Source organism: Anomaloglossus baeobatrachus, chromosome 6 (genome assembly GCF_048569485.1).
Source record: "Anomaloglossus baeobatrachus isolate aAnoBae1 chromosome 6, aAnoBae1.hap1, whole genome shotgun sequence".
Classification (NCBI taxonomy): Eukaryota; Metazoa; Chordata; class Amphibia; order Anura; family Aromobatidae; genus Anomaloglossus; species Anomaloglossus baeobatrachus.
Window position 1 is genome coordinate 207,425,329 of NC_134358.1, and position 27,983 is coordinate 207,453,311.

Sequence of the window (27,983 nt, forward strand, 5' to 3'; positions counted from 1 at the left end):
GAACGGAGGCCCCGTTCGAGTTCGGTTCGTCGAACGTTCGACGAACCGATCTCGAACCGCATAGGAAACAATGGCAGGCATTCACAAACACATAAAAACACCTAGAAAACACCCTCAAAGGTGTCCAAAAGGTGACAAACAACTCACAACACAACACAAACACATGGGAAAGTGACAAGGACATATACTCATGCGAAAACAAAAGAGCAGGACAAGGAAAAAGAGGAGACACAGATATAGGCATGGCACGCCCTTCTAAAATCTTGTAAAACACTGCAAGGTGACTCCAAGCGGAGTCTCCCTTTTTTCCAAAAATTGGGCCACACAGACACTCACCCCTTCAGTGGCAGCACTTGTGCCCCAGTTGTACACTTCACAGGTAGATTTGCATCAAGCACATTCAAAAATACGCCATACTTAACCGTTTCCAGGATGACCCCGGGTTAGGTAGCAAAGTCTTTCCTGATCCCAGATCTGTTCATCTAGGATCATTTTTAAAAACACAGCAAGCAAGGGTTACTCCAAGCGGAGTCTCCCTTTTTTCCAAAAATTGGGCCCCACACACACCCACCCCTTCAGTGGCAGCAGTTGTGCCCCAGTTGTATACTTCACAGCTAGATTTGCATCAAGCACATTAAAAAATACGCCATAATTAACCGTCCCCAGGATGACACCAGGGTAGGTAGCAAAGTCTTTCCTGATCCCAGCTCTGTTCATCTTGGCTCCTTTTAAAAAACACAGCAAGCAAGGGTTACTCCAAGCGGAGTCTCCCTTTTTTCCAAAAATTGGGCCCCACACACACCCACCCCTTCAGTGGCAGCAGTTGTGCCCCAGTTGTACACTTCACAGCTAGATTTGCATCAAGCACATTCAAAAATACGCCATAATTAACCGTCCCCAGGATGACACCGGGGTAGGTAGCAAAGTCTTTCCTGATCCCAGCTCTGTTCATCTTGGCTCCTTTTAAAAAACACAGCAAGCAAGGGTTACTCACAGCGGAGTCTCCCTTTTTTCCAAAAATTGGGCCCCACACACACCCACCCCTTCAGTGGCAGCAGTTGTGCCCCAGTTGTACAATTCACAGCTAGATTTGCATCAAGCACATTCAAAAATACGATATCCTTAACCGTCTCCAGGATGACACCGGGGTTGGTAGCAAAGTCTTTCCTGATCCCAGCTCTGTTCATTTTGGATCATTTTTAAAAAACACAGCAAGCAAGGGTTACTCCAAGCGGAGTCTCCCTTTTTTCCAAAAATTGGGCTCCACACACACCCACCTCTTCAGTGGCAGCAGTTGTGCCCCAGTTGTACAATTCACAGCTAGATTTGCATCAAGCACATTCAAAAATACGCTATTCTTAACCGTCCCCAGGATGACACCGGGGTTGGTAGCAAAGTCTTTCCTGATCCCAGCTCTGTTCATCTTGGATCATTTTTAAAAAACACAGCAAGCAAGGGTTACTACAAGCGGAGTCTCCCTTTTTTCCAAAAATTGGGCCCCACACACACCCACCCCTTCAGTGGCAGCAGTTGTGCCCCAGTTGTACAATTCACAACTACATTTGCATTAAGCACATTCAAAAATACGCTATTCTTAACCAACCCCAGGATGACACCGGGATAGGTAGCAAAGTCTTTCCTGATCCCAGCTCTGTTCATCTTGGCTTCTTTTAAAAACAATGTAAGCAAGGGTTACTCCAAGCGGAGCCTCCCTTTTTTCCAAAAATTGGGCCCCACACAGACACCTTATCAGTGGCAGCACTTGTGCCCTAGTTGCAAACAGGATGTTTTGATTTGCATCAAGCACATTCCAAATCCACAAGCATTTACTCTCCCCAGGATGACACAGGGGTAGTAAATTCCTTCTGGATCCATGACTTGTTCATTTTGATGAACGTCAGTCTGTCCACATTGTCACTGGACAGACGCGTGCGCTTATCTGTCAGCACACACCCAGCAGCACTGAAGACACGTTCAGAGACAACGCTGGCAGCTGGACACGACAAAATCTCCAAGGCGTAACTGGAGAGCTCTGGCCATTTTTCTAGATTTGAAGCCCAAAAGGAGCAAGGCTCCATTTGCAAAGTCATGGCATCGATGTTCATTTGGAGATAATCCTGTATCATCCTCTCCAGCCGTTGACTATGTGTCAGACTTGTTGTCTCTGGTGGCCTTGCAAAGGAGGGTCTAAAAAAATTATGAAAAGATTCCATAAAATTGCTGTTACCAGCACCAGATACGGTCCTACTGGTACGGGTAGACTATTGAAGATGACGAGACCGTCCCATGTTTGGCAAGTTACAACTGGGAGAATCACTCCCTGCACCTGCACGGTTGTTTGGTGGAAAAGCCGAGCTAAGATCGAGTAACAGCTTCTGCTGATACTCCTGCATACGTGCGTCCCTTTCTATGGCTGGAATTATGTCACAAAATTTGGACTTGTACCGGGGATCTAATAGTGTGGCAATCCAGTAGTCATCATCACTTCTAATTTTGACAATACGAGGGTCATGTTGGAGGCAGTGCAACAAGAAGGCACTCATGTGTCTTGCGCAGCCATGCGTCTCATCTTCATCAGTATGTTCCTCATTGTCTATAACCACAGGTGTTACAGTTTGTGACAAAGGGTCAACATTATGCTCAGAAACTTGGTCCTCACGGCCTGAATCAGAGTCACAAAGGTTCTGGGCATCACTGCAGACCATTTCATGTTCTGTACTCACTGTAGCTTGGGAGCAGACCTCTGATTCCCAGGCTATAGTGTGACTGAACAGCTCTGCAGACTCAGCCATCTCAGTTCCACCATACTGTGCAGGGCTGATGGAGACTTCAGAGATGGGAGAAAGCAAGTTTGATTGGGATGACAACTCAGAGGACTGCTGTTTTTTGGATGCGGTACTTGAAGTGGCTGAGAGGGCACTTGTTGGACCACTTGAGATCCATTCAAGCATTTTCCTTTTTTGGCCATCATCTACCTTTGTTCCTGTTGTTCGTGTCCGTAAAAAAGGGAGCACATCGGATTGTCCACGGTAAGTAGTAGACATCTTACTTTTGCTGGTAGATGGTCTATCTTCAGCAGTTGATAATGGAGCTTTGCCACCTTCCCCACGGACAAAACCTTTTTTTCCTTTTCCACCACGCCTCTTCCCCTTTCCACCAGCATCTGTCATTTTGCCACTCATGTTGATTGCGAAAAGATTGTGCACTGAAAATGTGGTAGTAAAAATTGAGAGGTGGTGTAGATTGCAGCGGTGGTCTAGCTTTATTTACAGCAGAATAATAAAGAATAAATATCCCTGACAATGCAACTACGGCCCTTAAACTGGCAGCATAAATTGCTAGTATAATGGATTAGTAACTATGAGTTGGAGTGTGCAATGCAGGCAGACGTGCTGCAAATGTCTTTGCACTAGTGGGACTAGACAAAAGTCCAATAGCCACGTTTAGGATGCCACTAGGTACACTGAGTGTTTGCTAGTATAATGGCTTAGTTATAATGAGTTGGAGTCTGCAATGCAGGCAGACGTGCTGCAAATGTCTTTGCACTAGTGGGACTAGACAAAAGTCCAATAGCCACGTTTAGGATGCCACTAGGTACACTGAGTGTTTGCTAGTATAATGGCTTAGTTATAATGAGTTGGAGTGTGCAATGCAGGCAGACGTGCTGCAAATGTCTTTGCACTAGTGGGACTAGACAAAAGTCCAATAGCCACGTTTAGGATGCCACTAGGTACACTGAGTGTTTGCTAGTATAATGGCTTAGTTATAATGAGTTGGAGTGTGCAATGCAGGCAGACGTGCTGCAAATGTCTTTGCACTAGTGGGACTAGACAAAAGTCCAATAGCCACGTTTAGGATGCCACTAGGTACACTGAGTGTTTGCTAGTATAATGGCTTAGTTATAATGAGTTGGAGTGTGCAATGCAGGCAGACGTGCTGCAAATGTCTTTGCACTAGTGGGACTAGACAAAAGTCCAATAGCCACGTTTAGGATGCCACTAGGTACACTGAGTGTTTGCTAGTATAATGGCTTAGTTATAATGAGTTGGAGTGTGCAATGCAGGCAGACGTGCTGCAAATATCTTTGCACTAGTGTGACTAGACAAAAGTCCAATAGCCACGTTTAGGATGCCACTAGGTACACTGAGTGTTTGCTAGTATAATGGCTTAGTTATAATGAGTTGGAGTGTGCAATGCAGGCAGACGTGCTGCAAATATCTTTGCACTAGTGGGACTAGACAAAAGTCCAATAGCCACGGTTAGGATGCCACTAGGTACACTCAGTGTTTGCTAGTATAATGGCTTAGTTATAATGAGTTGGAGTGTGCAATGCAGGCAGACGTGCTGCAAATGTCTTTGCACTAGTGGGACTAGACAAAAGTCCAATAGCCACGTTTAGGATGCCACTAGGTACACTGAGTGTTTGCTAGTATAATGGCTTAGTTATAATGAGTTGGAGTGTGCAATGCAGGCAGACGTGCTGCAAATGTCTTTGCACTAGTGGGACTAGACAAAAGTCCAATAACCACGTTTAGGATGCCACTAGGTACACTGAGTGTTTGCTAGTATAATGGCTTAGTTATAATGAGTTGGAGTGTGCAGAGGACAGGAGGGTACAGTGCCAGGGTTGTGGGGCTCTGGGTAGAGGAAAGGAAGCCTGCCTTTCTATTCCCTCCTAATGGGGAAATGCAGCGACGAAATCCCTGACCTTAGCTACACAGACGCTGTCTTTGTTTTCAGGACCTGTCACCTATGGCTCTGACCCTGCCGGTACGATCCCTTAAAAGGACTTATAGAAAGTGCTATCCCTAAGCTGTCCAGCGCTGTGTATGGAGCGCATACAGCAGTATCGGCGATAGGACAAAGGACGGAGCTGCGCCAGTGATGTCTGACACCAAGGACGCAGAAGGCAGATAATGGCGTGCTGGAGGAAAATGTCCGGTTTTATAATGCAGGGACATGTGACATGGACATCCTATCACACATGCCGTTGCTTCTCTGGCTAAAAGTGCACTTAGCTGTGTGTGTGTCTGGGATTGGCTGACATGCTGGCCCGCCCCACAAGACGCGCACGCTTAGGGAAGGAAGACAAGGAAAAAAAAAAAAATGGCGATCGCCATTATACAAACAGCAGTGAACTGAAGGTGCTGTTCACGCACACTATACACTGAAATTTCATAATAGTGTGAGTCACAGAGTGACTTACACTATTACAGCGGAAAGCCAGCTAGGAATTAGCTGTTTTTTTGCTGCTAGAACCATTATCGAACGTTTCTAGAACTATCGAGCTTTTGCAAAAAGCTCGAGTTCTAGTTCGATCTAGAACAGGCCCCAAAATCACTCGAGCCTAGAACTGGAGAACCTCAAACCTAGAACCGCGCTCAACTCTAGCCAAGGCACACACATTATAAGAGAGGAGATTGTGAATGGGGGCACAGTATAGGCACTGGTGAAGGGTGGTATTATGGAAAGGGAGAAATAATGTTTGGAGAGGGGGAATGTGTGTAGGTTGATGATATTATGGAGTGGCTCACTGTGGGGGGGGGCAGTATAGAGAAGGGCAGTGTGTGGGGGTTGGTTATGGAGCAGAGCAGTGTATGGGGCATATTATACAGAGGGGAAGTGTGTGGGGGGAGTATGGGAAAAAAGCACAGTGAATGCAATAATTTATTTAGGGGCACAACATGGAAGATATTTTGATTTATGGCCAATATACTGATACTTCTATTTTTACGGGAAATGCTGCTGAAGGCAGAGAAGAATTAAGTCTGGAGAGACAAGCTCTAGGCAGGAAATCTCATCATGAAGTCTGTATTACAAAGGGGATGGGAAAACCTCCAATCAGAGAAGATGTTGTCTATAAGGTCCCTGGATGTAAATGTTTGTTTGTGATACTGACTATATCTTCTCAATACTGAAGCTCTTTATGATCTGCTGTTTGATGATGGCTGATAACAACAACTCCCAGAATCTCTTTACCATTGTTAAATACATATTGGGAATTGTAGGTTCAAGTGACACAATTGGATATGGGGATTACCTTATATTGCAATTGATCACTACTCTTTGCTTGGTACTGTATACTGTACATGTATGGATTGTGGTTCTTGTGCTGTGTTCATGTACTAACGGTGGTTTTGATGCTGCAGTCATGTACTGATAGTAGTTTTGGCACTGCATTTGTCTACTAGCAGTGGTTCTGGTGGTGGCTATGATGCAGTATTCATATACTGACAGTGGTTCTGGTGCTGAATTCATGTGCTTATGATGGTTCTGATTAAATTAGTATTCACGCTGATTATTTTGGAGCAGAAACTCTCCAAATCCTGACATATTTAACCTCTTCACGACACATGACATACTGGGTACGTCATGGATCGTGTCAGGTTAATCACTGCCTGCTGCCGCCATCAGCTGGCAGCGATCGCTGCACATGTCAGCTGCTTTGAACAGTGGCTATTAGGCACAAGTGGATTCGCTGTCCACACTCGCCTGTTAACTCCTTACAGCACGCTATGAAAATTTCACAGCACAATGTAACAGAGGATCGCAGTAAGCATTCACTTATCCAGCTCCATCGGAAGTCACGTGATGTGATCACATGGATCTGAAGGTTGCCATGGTAGCACAGGGTCATGTGATGACTCCTGTAGCTATCATGAGTCAGTTCCTCTTACAGCTGGCAAAGAGTTGTGTGTCAGAGAAGAGGTGCTTTTGTGCAGATCAGAGCGGTGCTGCTCTGATCTACAAGAAAGAACGAGTGATCAGACAGCTAATCGTTAGTCTCCTAGGCTCACTAGTAAAATAAAAAAAGTTAGAAAAGTTTTAAAAAATTAAACAAGATAAAAAAACCCTGAAAGTTCAAATCACCCCCCCATTCGCCCCATTGCAAATTAAAGGTTTAAAAAAAATCTACACATATTTGGTATCCCCGCATTCAGAAATGTCCGCTCTATCAAAATATAAAATCAATTAATCTGATCGGTAAACGGCGTAGCAGCAAAAAAAAAAACCCCAAAATGCAATAATGGGCGATCAAAATGGGGCTTCTGTGCAAAAATGGTACCATTAAAAATGTCAGCTTGAGACACAAAAAATAAGCCATCACTGAGCCATAGATCCCAAAAAATGAGAACGATGTGGATTACAGAAAATGGCTCAAAAATTGCGCCATTTTTTTTTTTACAAACCTCTAATTTTTTTAACTCCTTAGATAAAAGTAAACCTATACATGTTTGGTATCTACGAACTCATACCAACCTGAGAAATAACACCGACACAACAAATATACCATAATGTGAACACTGTGAATAAACTATCCCTCAGGCCCCCTTCACACGCACGTGTCTCCGGTGCGTGCTAGGTTCGTGCCTGCATGTACCGGAGACACGGGCACACGTAAAGCCATTAAAATCAATGGGTTTATGTGCACGCACATGTGCAGCCATTGGCCCGTGCCTCCGTGTGGAGCACACGTGAGCCTGTGTGCTCCACACTGATGCATGTCTGTGTTTCTCTGACAGCACGGGCCCGCACACATACCACATGGATATAATGTGGATGTGGGCCCACGTGACACGCGCCGGAGAAACACACATGTCATTTAAAAAATTTAAAAAAACATACTCGCCTCCACGAGTCCTGCAGTCTCTGTCGCGGCAGTCACCTGCATCCGTCCCCCAGTGAATTTGAACAATGCATTTTCTTCACTGGGGGCCGGAAGCAGCATCAGCGGGGCGTGGCCTGTGCCGGACTCTGTCAGTCAGCACAACAGACAGCTCCGGAGGAAAAAGGTAAGGTGGGGCTTTCCGTTCTCCATGTGTTATTACGTATAACACACGGAGAACACACGTACTGCCATAAGCACGGCACATGGAGGGGAAAACGCACCTTTGACATATCCGTGAAACACGTGCGTGATTTTTACGGATGTGTGAAAGGGGCCTTAAACAATCCTGCAATCGCACTTTTTTTGCAATTGTTTTTGCACTTGGAATTTTTTTCCCATTTTCCAGTACACTATATGGTAAAACTTATTGTTTCATTTAAAAGTAGAACTTGTCCTTCAAAAAATAAGCCCTTACATGGCAAGATTCACAGAAAAATGAAAATGTTATGGTTCTCGGAAGAAGGGGAGCAAAAGAAAATGTGGAAAAATGGAAAATCGCCCGGGGGTGTAGGAGATAAAATGATCTTATGGTGATGTATTTAAGTAAGTTCCCCTTTAAATTAATTGGCGGCCCTTAGGATTGGTTCAGTATAGTCGTGTGGCCCTTAGACCAAAAATGTGGTGCCCCTCTGGTTTACACTTAAAAAAAACCTCCCACACAACAGTGTCAACTACACACCTATGCTCCTTCACAGGCCACCATGTATTGGTGGAGCAGTGATGTTATATCGACACCTCACATCATTACTGCAGCTAATCGTTGAGCTCAGCAGATCATGCCATCTTCATTACTGGCACCGTTGAGCTCAGTGATGTCACATGCGTGATCCAAAAAATAGCCCTTTAAGGAATTATTATATGGCAAGTTGAATGTTCCAATCATTGGATATCTGGCATTGGGTACATTGGACATCAGTAATATAAAGTTGATGGTATTCAAAAGTGATTTGAAGTCATTTTATGAAATGTTTTTTTTTTCAATTATTAAACAAAAAGTCACAAGGAAAAAGGATAACTAACAGAAGTTTAAGAAGGAAGGTCTATTGTGCTCTAAAATCACCTAAAATCTTGATATCTGTTTAAGTATAGAAGAGTATGAGAATAGGTCTTTTCCAAAATGGCACAACAAATATTATGCCAATTACATAATAGTAATGTTCAAAAAATATACACTGATAAAATTCTAATTTCTCTCTGCATCTCCCTGCCATTTTCAGCAATGTTTGGATACACTGCAACCAGATAATAATCATTGTTATTTGGCCTGTGGTCTGATTTCATTTAACAGGATATACTATGTGGTAAAAATTAATATTAGGGGCTCTTGTGGAGTCTCATTAATTTCAACCTTAAATTAGTCATGAGGGGTCTATTGGACAACAAGTGAGTTTGTTTTCGTCATATCTCTCCAATTGTGGAAGGTAGGGAATTGTTTCGGTAGCTTCCTAAATTGGACATTCTAGCCTCCTCAGTGCATTGTGAGACGCAGGTTTGACTACACATAACACAGCAATTCCATTTGACTAATAGTGTACAGTAAGTATTTTGGCATGACTTACTGAAGGTGAAGGGGTCTGATTCAGTTTAAAGGCTAGTTGCTGGTCTGATTAATTTAGGTGCATGGGGAATGTATTCTTCGTAACATTCCGGTCTGGAGTCTAATACATTTTATGTATCTGGTCTGTAGTCTGAATTAATTTTAGGGTCTAGTTTGAATTCCTAGTTCTTACTTGAGATTTCAATAAGTTGTTCCATCTGACCTGGGATCCTAATTGTATTTAGAAGCCAGGAGTCTTATTTTTGGGATCTAATCTGCATTAATTTGGGGGTCTGGTCTGTCAATTCCTTATAGAGCAATAAATATTGATGTGAATAATGATTATATAAGTTTATTAAAATTTAAGAGAACAAAAAACTGCTGATGTTGTAAATGGACCTCCACCTGACCTTAGACCTTTAATAAAACTCATGAGTGCCCGTGCAATAGTAACATGTGGACAGCTTTGTATAGTGAACTATTTCTGGTTATTACTGTCGTAAAGACAATGGAGAAAAAATGAAAAGCACTCACCGATAAGTGCTGTGCAGGTAGTTGAACGTTTATTCACATGTGCAGGTGAACATGCTATGGCAAGTGGGGAGGGAGTAGGACGGAGCAGGATGGAGCAGCACGTCAGACGATGGCCGTTTCACACTCTGTACTAGTGCTTCGACCCATCGAAGCACTAGTACAGAGAGCGAAACGGACGTCGTCTGACGTGCTGCTCCGTCCTACTCCCTCCCCGCTTGCCATAGCATGTTCACCTGCACATTTGAATACATTTTCAACTACCTGCACAGAAATTATCGGTGAGTGCTTTTCATTTCTTCTCCATCATCTTTACCTTGGATTATACTGCTCCTTTTTTGAATAAGCACCCCGTAGCTGTGAGTAATTTACTTTCACTGGCTGTGCTCCTGCTGCCACAAGTCTGCTGCGGTTAGCTGAATATGAATGAAGGCTGAAGCCAGAAGCATTATAGGTATCGAGTAGTGCCCTGTCCTTCTTACATTGCTGAATTTGTCTGGTTATTACTATGTTGGCTATGGAATGTTTACTGCATAAAGCACTAAATCTGAGACCTTTTTGCAGGTACTGAAAGATTTTATTGCCCATGTCAACCGAGTGTGTGACAAGCATGGAAAAATTGATGATTTGTATTTTGAACTTAATAAACTCTCATATGAAAGTAAGTACACACAGAAACTGTTGCCATTTGTTGATACATTTTCCTAGTTTATATTGTGGTAATTGTTGATGTCATCTCTTTGCAGTAATATGTTCAGTTCTGTACAATGAAAGATGTGGACTTCTCCAAGAGGCATGTACAGAAGATGCATTGCTGTTCATACAGTCAGTGAAAAAGGTACTGTATTTACACAGTCAAAAGAAGTTTTCACAATGGCATATGTCTCTTTAACAAAACCTAGTTGTGACAATACTAAAATAAAAACTCCAAACTACAAAAGATGTACTAGAACAAGCAACTGGGTGTTTTTAAATAATAAAGATAATGCTGGGTTTACATCTCAGATGCCTGTAGGCACAGGTAGACCCTGCCTTAGGTATCACTTTTTCCTCTTAGATTTAACATCCCTCTCTTAGATCACACAGAAAATATTTTTTTAAGTTCAATTAAAATAAACCTGTGAAGTGCTAACAGGTATTTATTATACTACTATACTGCTCCATGCCACATTACACACTTATAGACCCACAACACACATCCGTGTAATTTGTACGTGTGCGGTACGTATTTGCACGTACCGGAGACACGTACACACGGAGACCCATGTTAATCAATTGTAGATGGCAGACACACGTAAAATCGCACGGAACGTGTGTCCGTGAGGTAAGTACGTGTGTGCGTTTTTCTACACGGACAGCATGTCCGCTTTTGGCCGGCAGCACGCAGGCACGGACCCGCTTTAGTCTATGGGTTCGTGCCTGCACGTACCGCACACGGAGTATGTCCGTGTTCAGCACGTTTCGTGCGTGTGCATTTTTACACTAGTGATCTTATTATTTTTTTTTTTTTAAATTAAAGTCAGTATACTTACCTTTTTTTCTGCTGTTCTCAGTCATAGGCAATAGCGCGATCAGCTGAGCTGTCACTGAGGTTACTCGCGGCCAACGCTGAATACAGCTGATCGCGCTATTGCCTTCATTAGCTGCGTGGAGGTGACAGGAGCGGCGGTGTCTTTTGCAGCTCTGGTCACCTCCATGCAGCAGAGCTGGAAGCGACGCTGGACCATCCTGGAGTACGCCGGACATGGAGGGCTTTTTCGGGCTTATTAAAGTGGTGAACCAGGGTATATGTTTGTGTTTTTTATTTCTAATAAAGTTTTTTTTCGGGTGTGTGTGTTTATTTACTGTAATTTACAGATTAATCATGGAAGGAATCTCGGGGAGACGCCTGACATGATTAATCTAGGACTTATTGTCAGCTATGGGCTGCCAATAACTCCTTATTACCCCGATTTGCCAATGCACCAGGGTAAATCGGGAAGAGCCGGGTACAGTCCCAGAACTGTCACATCTAATGTATGCGGCAAGTCTGGGTGGCTGCTGACTGATATTGTTAGGCTGGGGGGCTCCCCATAACGTGGGGCTCCCCATCCTGAGAATACCAGCCTTCAGCCATATGGCTTTATCTGGCTGGTATTAAAATGGGGGGGGGACCGCATGTCGTTTTTTTTAATTATTTATTTATTTATTTTACTGCACAGTATAGACACGCCCATCGGCTGCTGTGATTGGGTGCAGTGAGACAGCTGTCACTCAGCGTGGGGGGCGTGTCTGACTGCAACCAATCATAGGCACCGGTGGGTGGGGAAAGCAGGGAATACGAGATTGATTAATGAGCGGCTGGCATTTTCAAAGTAATTGTTGCCGTGTATTCTCTGCACAGCTGTTCCTCGCCGCGCTGGTGATCGGGGAGCGGTAAGTATGAGAGAGGGCTGCTCACTTCAGTCACTCGGGGGATTAGCGGTCACTGGTGAATCCTTCACAGGTGACCGCTAATCAGTACGCGGCACACAGACAGAGCCGCGGCATGACAATGAAGTTGGGTGAAGTTCACCCGAGTTCATTCTCATCGCGCAACTCTGTCTGCTGTCAGCCGACATGTATCAACGACATTGTGCAACACACAAATGGATATTCCACACGGACATTCCACGTACACATACACGGGCATTTTACACACAAACACGGACATTTTACACGTACACACGGCTCGCATACGCCATCGCACGGATGCCATACGTACCCGAGAAACGCCCCCAAAAAACGGAACACGGACCCGAAAAACGGACCGTAAGACACGTACGTTTTTTTGCGGAAGTGTGTTTTAGGCCATAGACACATACATAAATACATATAACAATCATCCAAATATGCATGCACAAAAAACTCACATACTGTACATATACATCTCACAGATATACAATCATATTACAAAAATATGTAAATATATTGCACACATTAATACAAAGTACGCATACAGTAAATCTTCTGCAAAGCCATCACTACCCAGCATTAGGAAGGGAGCCATATTATAGAAAAGCTATAATCCAAAAATGATCTATAGAATAAATCAGGTTTTGTGTTATATGTAATCTGTATTACAAATTTTTAAAAAAAATCTTGACATTTTCACACTGGCTACTGGTTTATTCTTAGGGGCACTTTGCACACTACGACATCGCAGCTGCGATGTCGGTGGGGTCAAATCGAAAGTGATGCACATCCGGTGTTGCAGTCGATATCGTAGTGTGTAAATCCTTTTTGATATGATTAAGGAGCGCAAAAATGTCCAAATCGTATTATCGGTGTAGCGTCGGTCATTTCCATAATTTCGGAAGGACCGATGTTACGATGTTGTTCCTCGATCCCCTGAGGCAGCACACATCACTGTGTGTGAAGCCGCAGGAGCGAGGAACATCTTCTTACCTGCGTCCTGCAGCTCACGCCGGCTATGCGGAAGGACAAAGGTGGGCGGGATGTTTACGTCCCGCTCAGCTCCGCCCTTCCGCTTCTATTGGCCGCCTGCCGTGTGACGTCGCTATGACGCCACACGACCCGCCCCCTTAATAAGGAGGCGGTTCGCCGGCCAGAGCGACGTCGCAGTGCAGGTGAGTGCATGTGAAGCTGCCGTAGGATAATGTTCGCTACTGCAGCTATCACCATGATATCGCAGCTGCGACGGGGGCGGGGACTATCGCACTCGGCATCGCAAGCATCGGCTTGCAATGTCGTAATGTGCAAAGTACCCCTTAGTCTCAGTGTTCTTAGAGTTTCAGGAAACAACACATGTATATAGTCACAATGGCCAGTCACCTATAATATATTTTGCATTAAAGTACTCAATGAGCCTTTTAAAAGGTTATTGCATAAGAAAGGGAAGCAGGGTTAGCTTTGGCATCACCAGTTGGGAAATAACAATGTGAAAATTGTAAAATTATCATTTTGTTTTGTGCAGATTATGAAAAAAAAACATTTCCAACATTTTTTTAACAGTGGATGTAACACAAAACTTGATTTAAATAATAGGTCATTTCTCGATGATAGCTTCTTTTTTATAGAAATTGTGTAATAGAAAAATTCAACAATTTAAAAAAAATGTAAACTATTAATTAGAGACACACAATGTGTGTCATGGAACTTAAAGCAGAGACTGAGCTGTGATTAGCAGTGACCTGCGGTCACAGGTGGGTGTTCGTTGAAACCTCCCCCTGTGACCGCAACTCACCTGAGTGACATCACCGCTGATCGTGGCTCAGTCTCTGCCTACAGTTACATTGTGTGGAGATGTTCCATGATCACGCACTGTAAATTCAGATGTAGCAGAGCTTAATTGTCATGGGATCTCGTGTGGATTACGTCAGACATGAAGGGCTGTTTTGGGGGTTAATAAAGTAATGAAAGAGGGGTTTTTGTCTTTTATTGAAAATAAAGGATTTTTTTTGAGTTTGTGTTTCTTCTTTTCAGTTACAGATTAGTAATTGGGGGGTCTCATAGACACATCCCATTACTAATCTAGGGCTTATAGGCAGCTGTGGCCTGCCATAAACACCTCATTACCCCTTTTGCTACTGCACCAGGACAACCGAAAAGAGACGGGAAAAGTGCTGGGATTGTTGCGTCCAAAGGATGCGACAATCCTGGGTGGCTGCAACCTGCTATTTTTAAGCTGGGTGGCTCCCAAGAACCACGGGTCTTCCTAGCCTGACAGTACCAGCCCCAGCTGTCAGCTATATCATGGCTCGATATCAAAATTGGGAGGGTCCGCATACTGTTTGTATGCTTTATCTGTGCTGGGTATCATAGTATGGGCAGACCCTATGCCAAGTTTTTTATTTATTTATTTTTATACCTCGATAGACAAACATAGCATCTGAGATTGGAAGCAGTCAACTGACATGCTGTCACTCAGCGAGTAGGCGTGTCTGACTGCAATCAATCACAGATGCCGGTGTGTGGGAAAAGCAGTGTATTTGCCTGAAGACTAATGCACAGCCCCAGAAGTGAATGGGCAACCATGGGAGGAGTTACAGCCGACCCGGAGCATTGGTAAGTACAATGCGACAGCTCCAGTCCCCATATAGTTTCTACCACCATTTTTAGTTGCTGGATTCTGGTTCCCATAAACTTATAGCTGCATCTCAATAAATTAGAATATCATCAAAAAGTTAATTTATTTCTGAATTTCAATACAAAAAGGGAAATACAAGTATTATATAGAGTCATTACAAACATAGTGATCTATTGCAAGTGTTTATTTCTGTTTATGTTGATGAGATTATTATTGTTATTGAGATGCACCTGTATATGGGGAACAGAATTCAGCCAGATACCCGGGATTAATACCGGTCCGGAATCAGATTTTTAAAAAAATCTGGTTAGGTCTGCCGGTATTGGTTATCTGCCAACTCGCCCATCACTAATGCTTATATAATAATATGTATTCATAAAAATAAGCATGGTAAGTTTACACAGGAAGACAAAGACTCTCTGCAGACTATATTCTTGATTCTGGTGCTTTTTTCAAGCTAGAGCAGGTTACTTGTGGAAACTTAATTGAAAACAGATATTAACCAAAGCAAAAAATGGAATTTCCACACATTCTCACTTTATCCCTTCTTCAACAGCCAAAAGTGCCCACCTGTACTTCCCTCAGCTATGCCCCCTAAAAGCAATAAGGTTTCCCATGATGGTATTATGATGATATTATACACTGTTAGACAGAGCTCTTCTAAGCTTTCACACTAATTCAAACATTTTAGGTTTTTTCAATAATATTTTTCAATTATCAATTATTAATTATAAATATTCTGTAATTTTTCTTACAGATGATGCACTATTTAGGTCCACTCATTGTAACTTCAGCAGATCTTCACAAACAATTTAATACAAAATGTTGGAAAAGCCATACTGAAGCCTGGGACAATATATTTGCAGCAGGTAACCTACTGAACATAATTTTTTTTTTATTTTGAACAAATATGCCTTATCATATGATTTAAGGTTAATAATAAATACCAATACTAAAATACATAATATATATATATATATATATATATATATATATATATATACACCGCATATATATATATATATATATATATATATATATATATATATATACAGTATATACACAATCTTTAATATGGTATCTACAAATAAAAAAAACCCTGCTATGTTCATTTAAATAAAAAACACTCTTATTTTCTTAAATAAACAGTATTATTGAAGATACAGAACTTTGTAATATATCTTAATAGGGAAAAATGCTTCTTTTTCCTCTTATAAGTCATATTTTAAATTCTGTGCTGATCATTTACTTCATCAAAAATCAAAGCTAAAAAACTGCTCAAATTTGTCTTCAAATCTGTATGCAGTGAGGCTAATGCCTATCAAACTATATTGGGAGTGCAGTGAGGGGACGTTGGACAGAAATAAAAAACAAAGGCACAAACTAAAAACATCTAAGGCTTCAGGCACCTTGAAAAAACTGATAAAAATGCAGGACAAACGTTCAAAATATAATATAAACACAATTCAAAATATACAAAAACAGTTGTAGTAAAACACTTTTTTAAGGGAGGAAAATCTTATAAATATAATTTTTATTGTATGAAATAAAAAATCTAATAACAACCACCTCAAATTGTACCAACATTAGTATATAATATAATGAATGGGTCAAAGCAAATAGTTACTGCCCAATGCAAAAACCAATCCATTCACATGTTAGTGCATAGAAATATATGCAAACGTATATAAGAAGAAAGTCTGATGTCCATAACTCCAAGGTTATAAAGATTGCAAAATGATTAATGATAATATTAACAATATATGTTATACGTAGACCATATATAGGCTGCCAACAGTCCTGATAAGCAAAACCTTAGATATAGTTAAAAACAAATAATATGTACAGCCAGCAAAAACAGACATAAGACCCAAGTGAAATGCAAAATGAAAGGTTTTAACAAAAAGGCGTTTCCTATTAATGGTGTCTGTCCACTTAATTAATGTTTATTAAAGAAGTTGTCCAGTTACCAAAACTGATTTTTTTTTCCTCATAAATCTTGCTAATATGTGCCTCTCCACACATCTATTATGTTATTTCAGCAATATTACCTTTTATTGTGCTCTAGCAGCACATCCTCATTGCTGGCTCCAGCTCTGATGGGGTTAATCTCTCTCCTGACTTCCTGGGTTCAGTTCCTACAACTTCCATAATTCTTTGCGGCTCTAGGACTGTGATGGGGTCATGAAATTGCTTTTTCCCCTCTTGCCTAGTCTCTCTGTGTCGTTCATATCATCCGTGTGGCATGCATTTTGCAGGCTACTTTCACATCAGCGTTTTTTTGCCTGTAGGCGAAAAACCACAAACCACATATGACTGGATCCTGTGGATTAAATGTGCAATGCATGCAACCGCAATTGTTATTTTACCTGATCCTTCTGCAGTGGGACACAGAATTTATCAGCCGGCACTGGAGTCAGCTAAACTCCTGATCTCACAGCCCGCACACGCTGCAGTGGATGCAGGTTAACAGCAGTCACTGCCTGCTGCCAATCATGTGTGACTGTGTGCGGTCTGTGTGGTCAGGAGTTCAGCTGTGTTCAGATCAGCTGACTCCAGTGTCGGCCGATTACTTGTTCTGTGTCCCCCTGCATCCATTGCAGCGTGTGCGGGCTGGAGTTCAGTGGAGTTCAGATCAGCTGACTCCAGTGCCGGACTGATCTCAGCTGATCTCACATTGGAATCCACAGATTTCTGGGCCCCCCTGCTGCGAATTGCAGTCCATATTCGCCCCACAAAATGGCGCTTTCATAAAAGTGCCATATTCTGGCGCTGTATCCAACTCTCCCAGTGGTCCTGGTGCCAGGTGGCACGCTGAGTAAAGTGGGGTTAATACCAGCTTTGTTTTACCAGCTGGTATAAAGCCCAAGATTCTTAATGTCAGGCCAAGTTTGACCCAGCCATTAAGAATCTCCAATAAAGGGTTAAAAAAAAAAGACATCACACAGAGAAAAATAATTTATTAGAAATAAATACACAGACACATTAGGGACTCCATATTTATTACTCCCTCTCATCCCTCCATAATAGAGAGATTTCTGTAGTCACCATGCCAGGAGAGAGAGAGGGAAAAGAGAGAAGAGAGGGAAGAGAGAGGGAAAAGAGAGAGAGGGAAGAGAGGAGAGAGGGGAAAAAAGAGAGAGGGAAAAGAGAGAGAGAGAGGGAAAAAAGAGAGAGGGAAAAGAGAGAGAGAGGGGAGAGAGAGGGAAGAGAGAGGAGAGAGGGAAGAGAGAGAAGAGAGGGAAGAGAGAGAGAGGGAAGAGGAGAGAGAGAAGAGAGAGAGAGGGAAGACAGAGGAGAGAGGGAAGAGAGGGAAGAGACAGGAAAGAAGGAAGAGAGAGGAGAGAGGGAAGAGAGAGGAGAGAGGGAATAGAGAGAGGGAAGAGAGAGGGGGAAGAGAGAGGGGGAAGAGAGAGGGGGAAGAGAGAGAGAGAGAGGGAAGAGAGAGGGGGAGAGAGAGAGGGGGAAGAGAGAGAGAGAGGGAAGAGAGAGAGAGGGGGGAGAGAGAAAGAGGGGGGAGAGAGAGAGGGGGTAGAGAGAGAAAGGGGAGAGAGAGAGAGTAAGTGAAGAGAGAGAGGGAGGAGGAAGAGAGAGACAGAGGGGAAAGAAAGAGAGAGGGGAAGTGAGAGAGAGAGAAAGAGGGAAGAGAGAGAGAGCGAGTGAGAGAGAGGGAAAATTTCTCTCTGATCCATGAACTTGGCAGCGCAGTGTTAACTACTTCACTTCTCCATCCACGCTATACAATTAGCATATTGTAATTTGTTTCTATAGTATAAGTTCAAAAAGAGCTCAGGTTTTTCCAGATCGTAGTTATGGTGAGAGTAAAAAAAACCTATTGTGCTCGCATGATGTCACTAACTAGACTTTGGAAGTCAAATGGTGTCATGAAATTTGCTGGCTCACATGCATGACATCATAACATTAGCACCGCATGCACGAAGAGTAAAGATAAAAATTACAGAACAGACTGGAGTTTGAAGGATGGAGCAAGTGAGCCATTGAAGAATTATGAATTGTGCCGCCTGGACAGATGATTTCTTGATTTCCATGAATTAAAACCTAAAAAGAAATTGGGGTTCCTACTGAATTGAAATATTTTTAAAAACTCTAAGGGAAATAGATTCAATTATCTTGAATCCCAGTAGCTTCCTCCAAGTCATTTTCAGAGAAATTCAGAGAAAAAAAGTGTAGACAGTACACTAAATCATGATGTGGGCTCTCCTTGTGCTCACAGAATATAGAGTGAGGCAAGTTTGTCAATTGTAAATGTCTTTCTTAGACTAATGTCCATTCATTATGGCTAAAGTTACAAAACCTTAACATCGCAAAGAAGAAGCACAAAGCTTATTAAAATTCAAGTTCAAATTTGTCGACTAATTAAAGCACAAAACTCCAAAAAGAATTAGAACAAAACAATGGTATTGACCTGTTTTTCTACACTTGTCATTGATGCCAAATCCAAAAAATGTTCATCAGACTAATTTCAGCCAATTAAAGAATGTATGTCTGGAACACCAATGGTGTGAACATGGTGTAAGACTCAAAAAACATAACATATAGGCTAGGGACCCCAAAAATAGAGATTACCTTGGCGTTGGTTTTAGTGCTCTTTTGCATTGATCAATACAATGGCTAAACATCTCTTATATTCCTATTATTCATAGCAGTTATGCATATTTCATATTTCATGTTTTTTCACTTTTTCAGATAGTGCATTGTATTTTTCAGTCTAGTATTCCCATAGAAGTTTTGCTTTTCATCATTCCCATATACATTGTGACTTGTGTGGAACTCTTTATCCTATTGTATAATTTCAGCAAATGACATATCAATTTGCTATGTTCTGAATTGAATGTGATCTCCAATGCAATGCAAATGTGTAATTGATTCTTTCTTATCAACCTATTACACCAGTGAAAAATTATATTGATAAGCGACTAAACTCCAGCAGTGGCCGAAAGGATGACTTGCTGATTGCAATTTCTTCTGAAAAATCACTTACAAAGAAACAGCTGTCTGGTCTATTCACCGAACTTCAGATTGGAGGTGTTGAAACTGTAAGTTCATCAGTATTAACATATTAAAATAGTTCTAGAATTAAAAGTGCTAAATAATGACTAAGGCCTCTTTTACACATCAGTGATTCTGGCACATATGTGACAGTTTTTACACATACCAGAATTACGGACATACAGTACAGACCAAAAGTTTGAACACACCTTCTCATTCAATTAGTTTTCTTTATTTTCATGACTTTGAAAATTGTATATTCACATTGCAGGCATCAAAACTATGAATTAAAACATGTGGAATTAAATACTTAAAAAAGTGTGAAACAACTGAAAATATGTCTTATATTCTAGGTTCTTCAAAGTAGCCACCTTTTGCTTTCATTACTACTTTGCACGCTCTTGGCATTCTCTTGATGAGCTTCAAGAGGTAGTCACCGGAAATGGTTTTTCAATAGTCTTGAAGGAGTTCCCAGAGATGCTTAGCACTTGTTGGCCCTTTTGCCTTCACTCTGCGGTCCAGTTCACCCCAAACCATCTCGATTGGGTTCATGTTTGGTGACTGTGGAGACCAGGTCATCTGGCGTAACACCCCATCACTCTCCTTCTTAGTCAAATAGCCCTTACACAGCCTGGAGGTGTGTTTTGGGTCATTGTCCTGTTGAAAAATAAATGATGGTCCAACTAAACGCAAACCGGATGGAATAGCATGATACTGCAAGATGCTGTGGTAGGCCTGCTGGTTCTGTATGCTTTCAATTTTGAATAAAACTCCAACAGTTTCACCAGCAAAGCACCCCCATACCATTACACCTCCTCCTCCATGCTTCATGGTGGGAACCAGCCATGTAGAGTCCATCCGTTCACCTTTTCTACAAAGACACGGTGGTTGGATCGAAAGATCTCAAATTTGGACTCATCAGACCAAAGCACAGATTTCCACTGGTCTAATGTCCATTCCTTGTGTTCTTTAGCCCAAACAAGTCTCTTATACTTGTTGCCTGTCCTTAGCAGTGGTTTCCTAGCAGCTATTTTACCATGAAGGCCTGCTGCACAAAGTCTCCTCTTAACAGTTGTTCTAGAGATGAGAAGGTGTGTCCAAACTTTTGGTCTGTACTGTACGCAGACCCATTATAATCAATGGGTGTGCGTACACATCAGTGATTTTTCACTGATCATGTCTCCGTGTGGCGTACACGCGTGGCTGTGTTTTCCATTTTTTTTCTGGCATCACTGATGTCACACGGAACACGCAATGGTGTGTTCCGTGAAAAACGTAGAAGAAAAATGCGTACATTTAAAATAAAAAGCTTTTTAAACTCACTCATCTCCAACGACGCTTCCTTCAGCCGCTACTGTCTGCTGCTTCCTAGACAGCTAATTATGGTCATGAATATGCAGTTATGCACAGCACAGCCGACCTGGAAGTAGCTGCAGAGGGAAGACAGCAGCGGCCGGACAGAGCAGAGCCGGAGATACAGCACCATGGACAGCAGGAGTAGGGATAGGGGAGTTTGAAATACCTAATCTCCATGTGCTCTCATGGATCATGGATAGCACATGGAGAACACACATGTGTCATGAATCACGGCACACGGAGAGACAGATGTGTTTTTAACACGTCAGTGAAAAAGTCTGTGTTTTTCACTGACATGTGAAACAGGCCTAAAATGAACCAAATACATGGGTTAATGTAATAATACTAGAAGGCTGCATTTTATTCTGTTGTCACCTTTGAAGGTTTATGCCACGGTATTTTCTCTGTTCCAGAGTTTTGTGATAGGTTCTGGGTCAGAGTCTCACTTTATCTTGTGACACTGCTGAATAAATGGATTCCCTTTCCTTTGGTGAGAAGTGGGTTAATGCCAGTTTTCCTTCTAGCAGCTCCTGGAGCCTGGTCAGGTGTTTCTGGTTGGGAACACACCCAGGTCCTATACATACCCTCTATTTCCACCAGAGTGTGCCGGTTATATTTATAATTTGATAGCTTGGCCTGGAGGAGAAAGGAGCTGGTGAAACTCTCTCTCTGTATTTTTTGTTTTGGGCTGCAGCATTGGTGCTTGCTGCAGCATTTCTAGGTGTGCTGGTATGGATGTTATTCAGTAATCTGTTTTCTTTTCCCCATTCTATGTTGTTTCCCCTTGTGCATTTTTAGTAGCTCCTTTGTGAGTTGTTGCCATGTGTACGAGTTGTTACTCCTGTTTTGTCTTTATTGTTCATGGGGTTGTAGACTTTTGTTCTTCACCCTTCCCCCAAGTGGTGGGTTGTAGAGGGGGCGTCTTATCATCTGGGAGAAGGACAGGAGATAGGGCCTAGATTGGAGGCCTGGACCCCCTACTTTCAAGGGTACCTTCAAGGGTACTTCTAGGTGTTAGGGTGAGCACAGGGGTCCCAGCCTTAGGGCTAGTATAGGTTTCCCTGTGTTCCCCTTATCACCCATAACAGTTTATGCCCAGTATGTCAGAAGATTTTTCTAATGTAAACTTGAAGCCCAAGGCATGAAGCAAAGGCAATCCCATAATAAGACTTCAAGAAATAAATTCTATAAATATAGTTTGTATGTTTAACTGAAATGAAAAGAGAATTGAAACTGTGTAATTTGTTTACAGACAGCAAATGCTTTATTGTGGTTGATATTTAATTTATCAAGACATGATGATGTGCAAGAGAAAATTCTCAAGGAAATTCAGACAGTTTTATCACCCGGAACATTCCCCTCTGCTGATGATTTACAAAAGATGCCATACTTGAAATCATGTATTAAGGAATCCATGAGGTTATTATTATTATTATTATTGTATATTTATGTTTGAATTATACTATGTTATATACAGTATTTAGACCCCTGAAGGTTTTGCATTATAGCATCTAATATATATAATAATGCCAATGATGCAAGAAGGGTTGTACCAGTTGATTAAATATTGTATTATTATACAACAATGAATTATACAAATTCAAAATGCTATAAATTCTAAATACTATGTAGCCATTATACATAAAACGTTTCATGTACAAATGGCACAAACATTGATCAGCCAGCACAATAATGTTAAACCTAGTAAAATCATCTATTGCTTAATAACACAATATTTAATTTCTTAATAGAAATATGACAAAGACAAAGACAAAGACACTATTGTTTTACAGATAATTTCTGAAACATTTCTGTCATTTCTTGTTGAACAGTAAATTGGGCATTATGGAGCTTTATATTTTTATATGGGGCTTAATATGAAACATATTAAAGCATTTCAGCTTTTTCAGCAGTTGTGCATCATGGGAAAATCGCTGCCCATGGCGCACAACATCGTTAGTCCCGGTCACACATACTTACCTGCCTAGCAACATTGCAGTGGCTGGCGAACCACCTCCTTTCTAAGTGGGAGGTTTGATCAGCGTCACAGCGGCGTCACTAAGCGGCTGTCCAATATAAGCGGAGGAGCGGAGATGAGCGGCCGGAACATCCTGCCCACCTTCTTCCTTCTTCATTGCCAGCGGCCGCAGGTACGATGTTGTTCCTCGTTCCTGCGGTGTCACACATTGCGATGTATGCTGCCGCAGGAACGATGAACAACCTGCGTCCTGCAACAGCAACGATATTTGAGATTAGAAGGACGTGTCAACGATCAACAATATGGTGAGTAATTTTGATAGTTAGCGGTCGTTCGTGCGCTTCACACGCAATGACGTCGCTAATGAGGCCGGATGTGCATCACGAATTCCGTGACCCCATCGACATCTCGTTAGCGATGTCATTGCATGTAAAGCCCGCCTAAGGGTGAAAGAAAAAAAAATAGGGTGCTCCAGTTTTTATGGATACATTCCAAATCCATAACATAGGAAACTGTAAATGATTCTGTAAATTTACAGCTGCTACTGAAAAAAAAAACTGATTGTACATTGATGACAAGTAAAAAAAAATAATTGCCCCACTTTTCTGGATGAAAATCACGCATAATTTTTTATATACTCAAGTGAACCTACCCTAACAGAAATAAATTACTGCAGCATATGTTCAAGCTTTCCATTCTTTAAAAAGTGGAACTTATACAGTAGGAGCTACTACCTTTAGGAAAGGGATGACTTTTGAGATTACAGCTGATATGTAAGAATTCCCTAGTATCTTATAAATATAATAAGCCTGTGACTACAAGTGTAAAGTTTAGTAGAGCAATTAAATGACTTAAAAGGGTTGTCCACTACTTGAACAACCCTTCTCATTCTTTCTGTTCAGAACCCTTAAAATAAAAAAGCTTATACTCACCTTCCGTGTCGGCACTGTTTTAGCTGTTTCAGCGATAGCATTCCAGAGGCTCATGTGAGGTTGTGACGTCACAAAAGCCCAACATCAATTTACCACTGGCTTGTTTTTCCCCACGTTTGGACATATAAGTGATCAACTATAGGTGAGCGACAAGCTGCAGCTCTCACTTCCTGTTGATTACTCATATTTCTGAAGGCAGAGAGAGAAGATGATGGTGATTTGGTGCATGACTCATGTGAAGTCACAACCTCATCTGAGCCCCGGGAATGAAAGTTCTGGCACCCCTGGAAAGGTGCTAGCACAGGATGTAAGTGTAGGCATTTTATTTTAATGGGGTTAACTTGAGGAATGAGAAGGGGATGCCCTAGTAGGCGACAACCTCTTTAAGTACCGTACCTTAATAGTTCTACTAAAGTTTCTCCTTGCAGTCATAGGTTTATTAACGGCACAGCAACTGCAAAAAAAGACACATCGTAAAATGTATAGATTGCAGATTATATGTATAGAGGTTTTTTTATCTGACTAAAATATCCAAATAGTTTTAACTTAAATGTTTTTTACTCCTTATTGTATTGGTTTGAAATATTATATTGATATTATGAAAATATATGGCTCTAATAGTGGCAAAAGTGCTTTTACCCAAGTCAAATTGATTTAAAACTTAGTTGTAAATAGTATTGTAATCATAAATATCTTTGATTTAGACTCACACCAACGGTGCCTTTTACAAGTCGAACACTGGATGAAGACACAAACCTTGGAGGGTATTTGATTCCGCAAGGCGTAAGTATCACTTGTCTTACAAGTGTCTTCAGTGGTGTCATCTTTATTGCCACTTTAAGAGAAATCAAACATTTTTGATTTTTTTTTATTATTTGGTGAGAAATAAGAGAGGGAGGAAGGAAAATGTTATAGTTTGTTCCCATCATTTCCCAGCCTTAAAATAACTCTAGTAAGATGGTGGCATCTATTGTGTTTGCTTTGAGTGATTCGACTCCCAAGAAATTTAGATTCTGACAAATCCAAACTTGGTTAATTTCAAATCAAGCTTACCTTGCTTCTAATTATTATTAGACATGTAAATTAACTATGCATTAATAAGCTGCACTTCTAAATATAATTAATAATTTTATTAGTGTGTTTGGACAACATATTTATTACTTAAGCAGCAGCTGCAGATGCAAACAAGATTTTAGGGTGAATAAAAAGAGAGATTAGATCCCGTGATCCCAATGTATTGTTACCCCTCTATAAATCACTTGTAAGGCCACATCTGGAATATGGGATCCAGTTTTGGGCTCCACATTTTAAAAAGGACATTCAGAAGTTAGTCAGTTTAAAGGAGGGCAACTAGACTACTACAAGGAATGGAAGGCCTCACATATGATGACAGGTTGAAAAAGTTAGATTTGTTTAGCTTAGAAAAAAACGTCTCAGAGAAGATCTCATTTAATTGTATAAATACATGTGTGGTCAATATAAAGGACTGGCACATGACTTATTTCTTCCAAAGACAATACTAATGACCAGGGGGCATACACTGCGAGTGGAAGAAAGGCATTTCCGGCAACTATATAAGAAAGGTTTCTTTACAGTTAAAGGAGTCAGACTGTGCAATGCCCTACCACAAGAGGTGTGACAAGGTGTGGCAGATAGTATAACAGCTGTTAAAAAAAGGCTGGATGATTTCCTCAGTACATGCAATGGTTATAAATAACTTAATGACAAAATGTATAATTGGTGGAGGAAGGTTGAACCTAATGGACCTAGGTCTTTTTTCGACCTATATAACAATGTAAAAATGTTGACCATTTTTAATGTTACAGTTTTCCTTTAAGGATAACTTGTCATCAAGATCATGCTTGATAAACTAAATCTATGGCCATGATGGTAAATATATACTGATTTAATAGATTTTTTTGGTGACAAAATCTGTAGCCTTGTTTTTATTAAGTCGTCATTAGAAGTTTTGGAGTTCCGTGTATTGGGCTGGTACTGGAGGATGAAACTGTGAGTAGGGTCTTTGGCTCCACCATGGCCCTTCTGATGCCTGTGGTGTGTTTATCCTCTTGTTGTTTTAAATTTTGTGCCAGCAAAAAGGCAAGTCAAGTAACACCATTTTAGGATTTTACAGGTTAGGGATAAGAATTCAGAGGATGCAGATCATTACATATAGGGATGGAAAAGGCCTTATGTGATTCTGGTGTACTATAAAATGGGCACATATTAAATGGGAATGGTGGAGTCAGTCTCTGAATAATAATACAAAGATTCAATTGGTAGGGTGGTGCTGTACCTACATTGTCAGTGTGACAGTGAATTAATTGATCTGGGATATTCTGCACTAATAACTTCTAAATAACAGCATTTTAATCATACACTACAAACAAGGAAGACAGTTTAATACGCCTCTGCCCTTATTGTGGTTCTGAAGAAAAATTCTGAAACCAAGGTTTGTGTGTCAAAGAAATTGTCCTTTATGGCATTTCAGATAGGCAAAGTACTGTATAATGTTTTATTTTTTTTTAAAGACAAAATACATTTCTATTTTCCAGAATATTGGACAATTATTGACTTCACAAAATGTACGTGTTCTAAAAAAGTAATATTTTTTACACACTTTCTTGCTTTAAATGTACAATATTAGACCCATACATACCACCTGAATACCGCTATCAATTACCAACCATTTTCACCTAACCAAATATTCTGAGGTCACTTGAACGTTAATAAGGCTGCGTTTGTATTAAAATCCTCAGAAAGGATTAAATGCACTCCTAGGAAACCTGCAAGTGTTTCAAATAGAGATGAGTGAATATATTTGTGTAGAAGTGTATTCTACTCGAATGTGTCAAAAATCTGCATTTGACTAAAATCACTTTCATATGTGTTCAACAAAATAGCCATCAATTTTTTTTAAAAAATTAAAAAAATCCTTATTTTTATGCTACTACTCATGTCTCTGACCCATCCACTCCTCACATCCCATCTGGTCATTTCTGTTGCAATTGGACAATGATCAAAAACACACTTCCAAGATATTTAAAAATGAAGTGACCAAGAACAAGATGGAAGGAGGGCTGTTTTAGATGACATGGCCTCCAATCTTACCTTACTTCAACTCAACTGAGATAGTTTGAGTGATTTGGACTCTGAAGTAAATGCAAAGCAACAAACAAGTGTTCAGCACTTCTGGGAACTCCTTCAGCATTGTTAGAAAGTCATTCCATTGCAACCTGATTAAGCTGCTTGGTATAAGGATAAGAGGACATTAATCTAAAGTGGGCTTTACACGCAACGACATCGCTAACGAGGTGCGTGTGAAATGCACGAACAACCGTTAAACAATCAAAATTACTCACCTAATCGTTGATCGTCGTCCGGTCATTTTAATCACGATTATCGTTGCTGTTGCAGGACGCAGGTTGTTCGCCGTTCCTGTGGCAGCACACATCGCTATGTGTGACACTGCAGGAACGATGAACTACAGCTTACCTGCGGCCACAGGCAATGAGGAAGGAAGGAGGTGGGCGGGATGTTACAGTCGCTCATCTCCGCCCCTCCGTTTCTATTGGGCGGCCTCTTAGTGACGCCGCTGTGACGCTGCACGAACCACCCCCTTAGAAAGGAGGTGGTTCTCCGGCCATAGTGACGTCGTTTGGCAGCTAAGTATGTGTGAGGGGTGTTATCGATATTGTGTGCTATGGGCAGAGATTTGCCCGTGGTGCACAACCATCAGAGGCGGGTGATTTCACCAGCGACATTGCTAGCAATGTCGCTGTGTGTAAAGCCCGCTTAAGAGTTAACACATTTCCTGGTTTGAGTCAAATGTTCATTTAAGTCCAAATAGTGAAAGGAAAACCATCGCATAAACAGTTATGTCCAAATAGACAATTAAATAA

General features: G+C 41.3%; 1 protein-coding gene across 1 annotated transcript in view; it reads left to right on the top strand.

Moving 5' to 3' along the window:
* The window catches only part of LOC142244218 (1,25-dihydroxyvitamin D(3) 24-hydroxylase, mitochondrial-like), a 61,487-nt gene that overhangs the window by 18,079 nt on the left and 15,425 nt on the right, over window positions 1-27,983 (top strand). Inside the window, exons 4-9 of the mRNA XM_075316422.1 lie at window positions 10,302-10,398; window positions 10,484-10,575; window positions 15,563-15,674; window positions 19,720-19,862; window positions 22,424-22,590; window positions 24,786-24,864. Coding sequence (XP_075172537.1) covers window positions 10,302-10,398; window positions 10,484-10,575; window positions 15,563-15,674; window positions 19,720-19,862; window positions 22,424-22,590; window positions 24,786-24,864 — 690 coding nt within the window. The remainder of the gene's footprint in view (window positions 1-10,301; window positions 10,399-10,483; window positions 10,576-15,562; window positions 15,675-19,719; window positions 19,863-22,423; window positions 22,591-24,785; window positions 24,865-27,983) is intronic.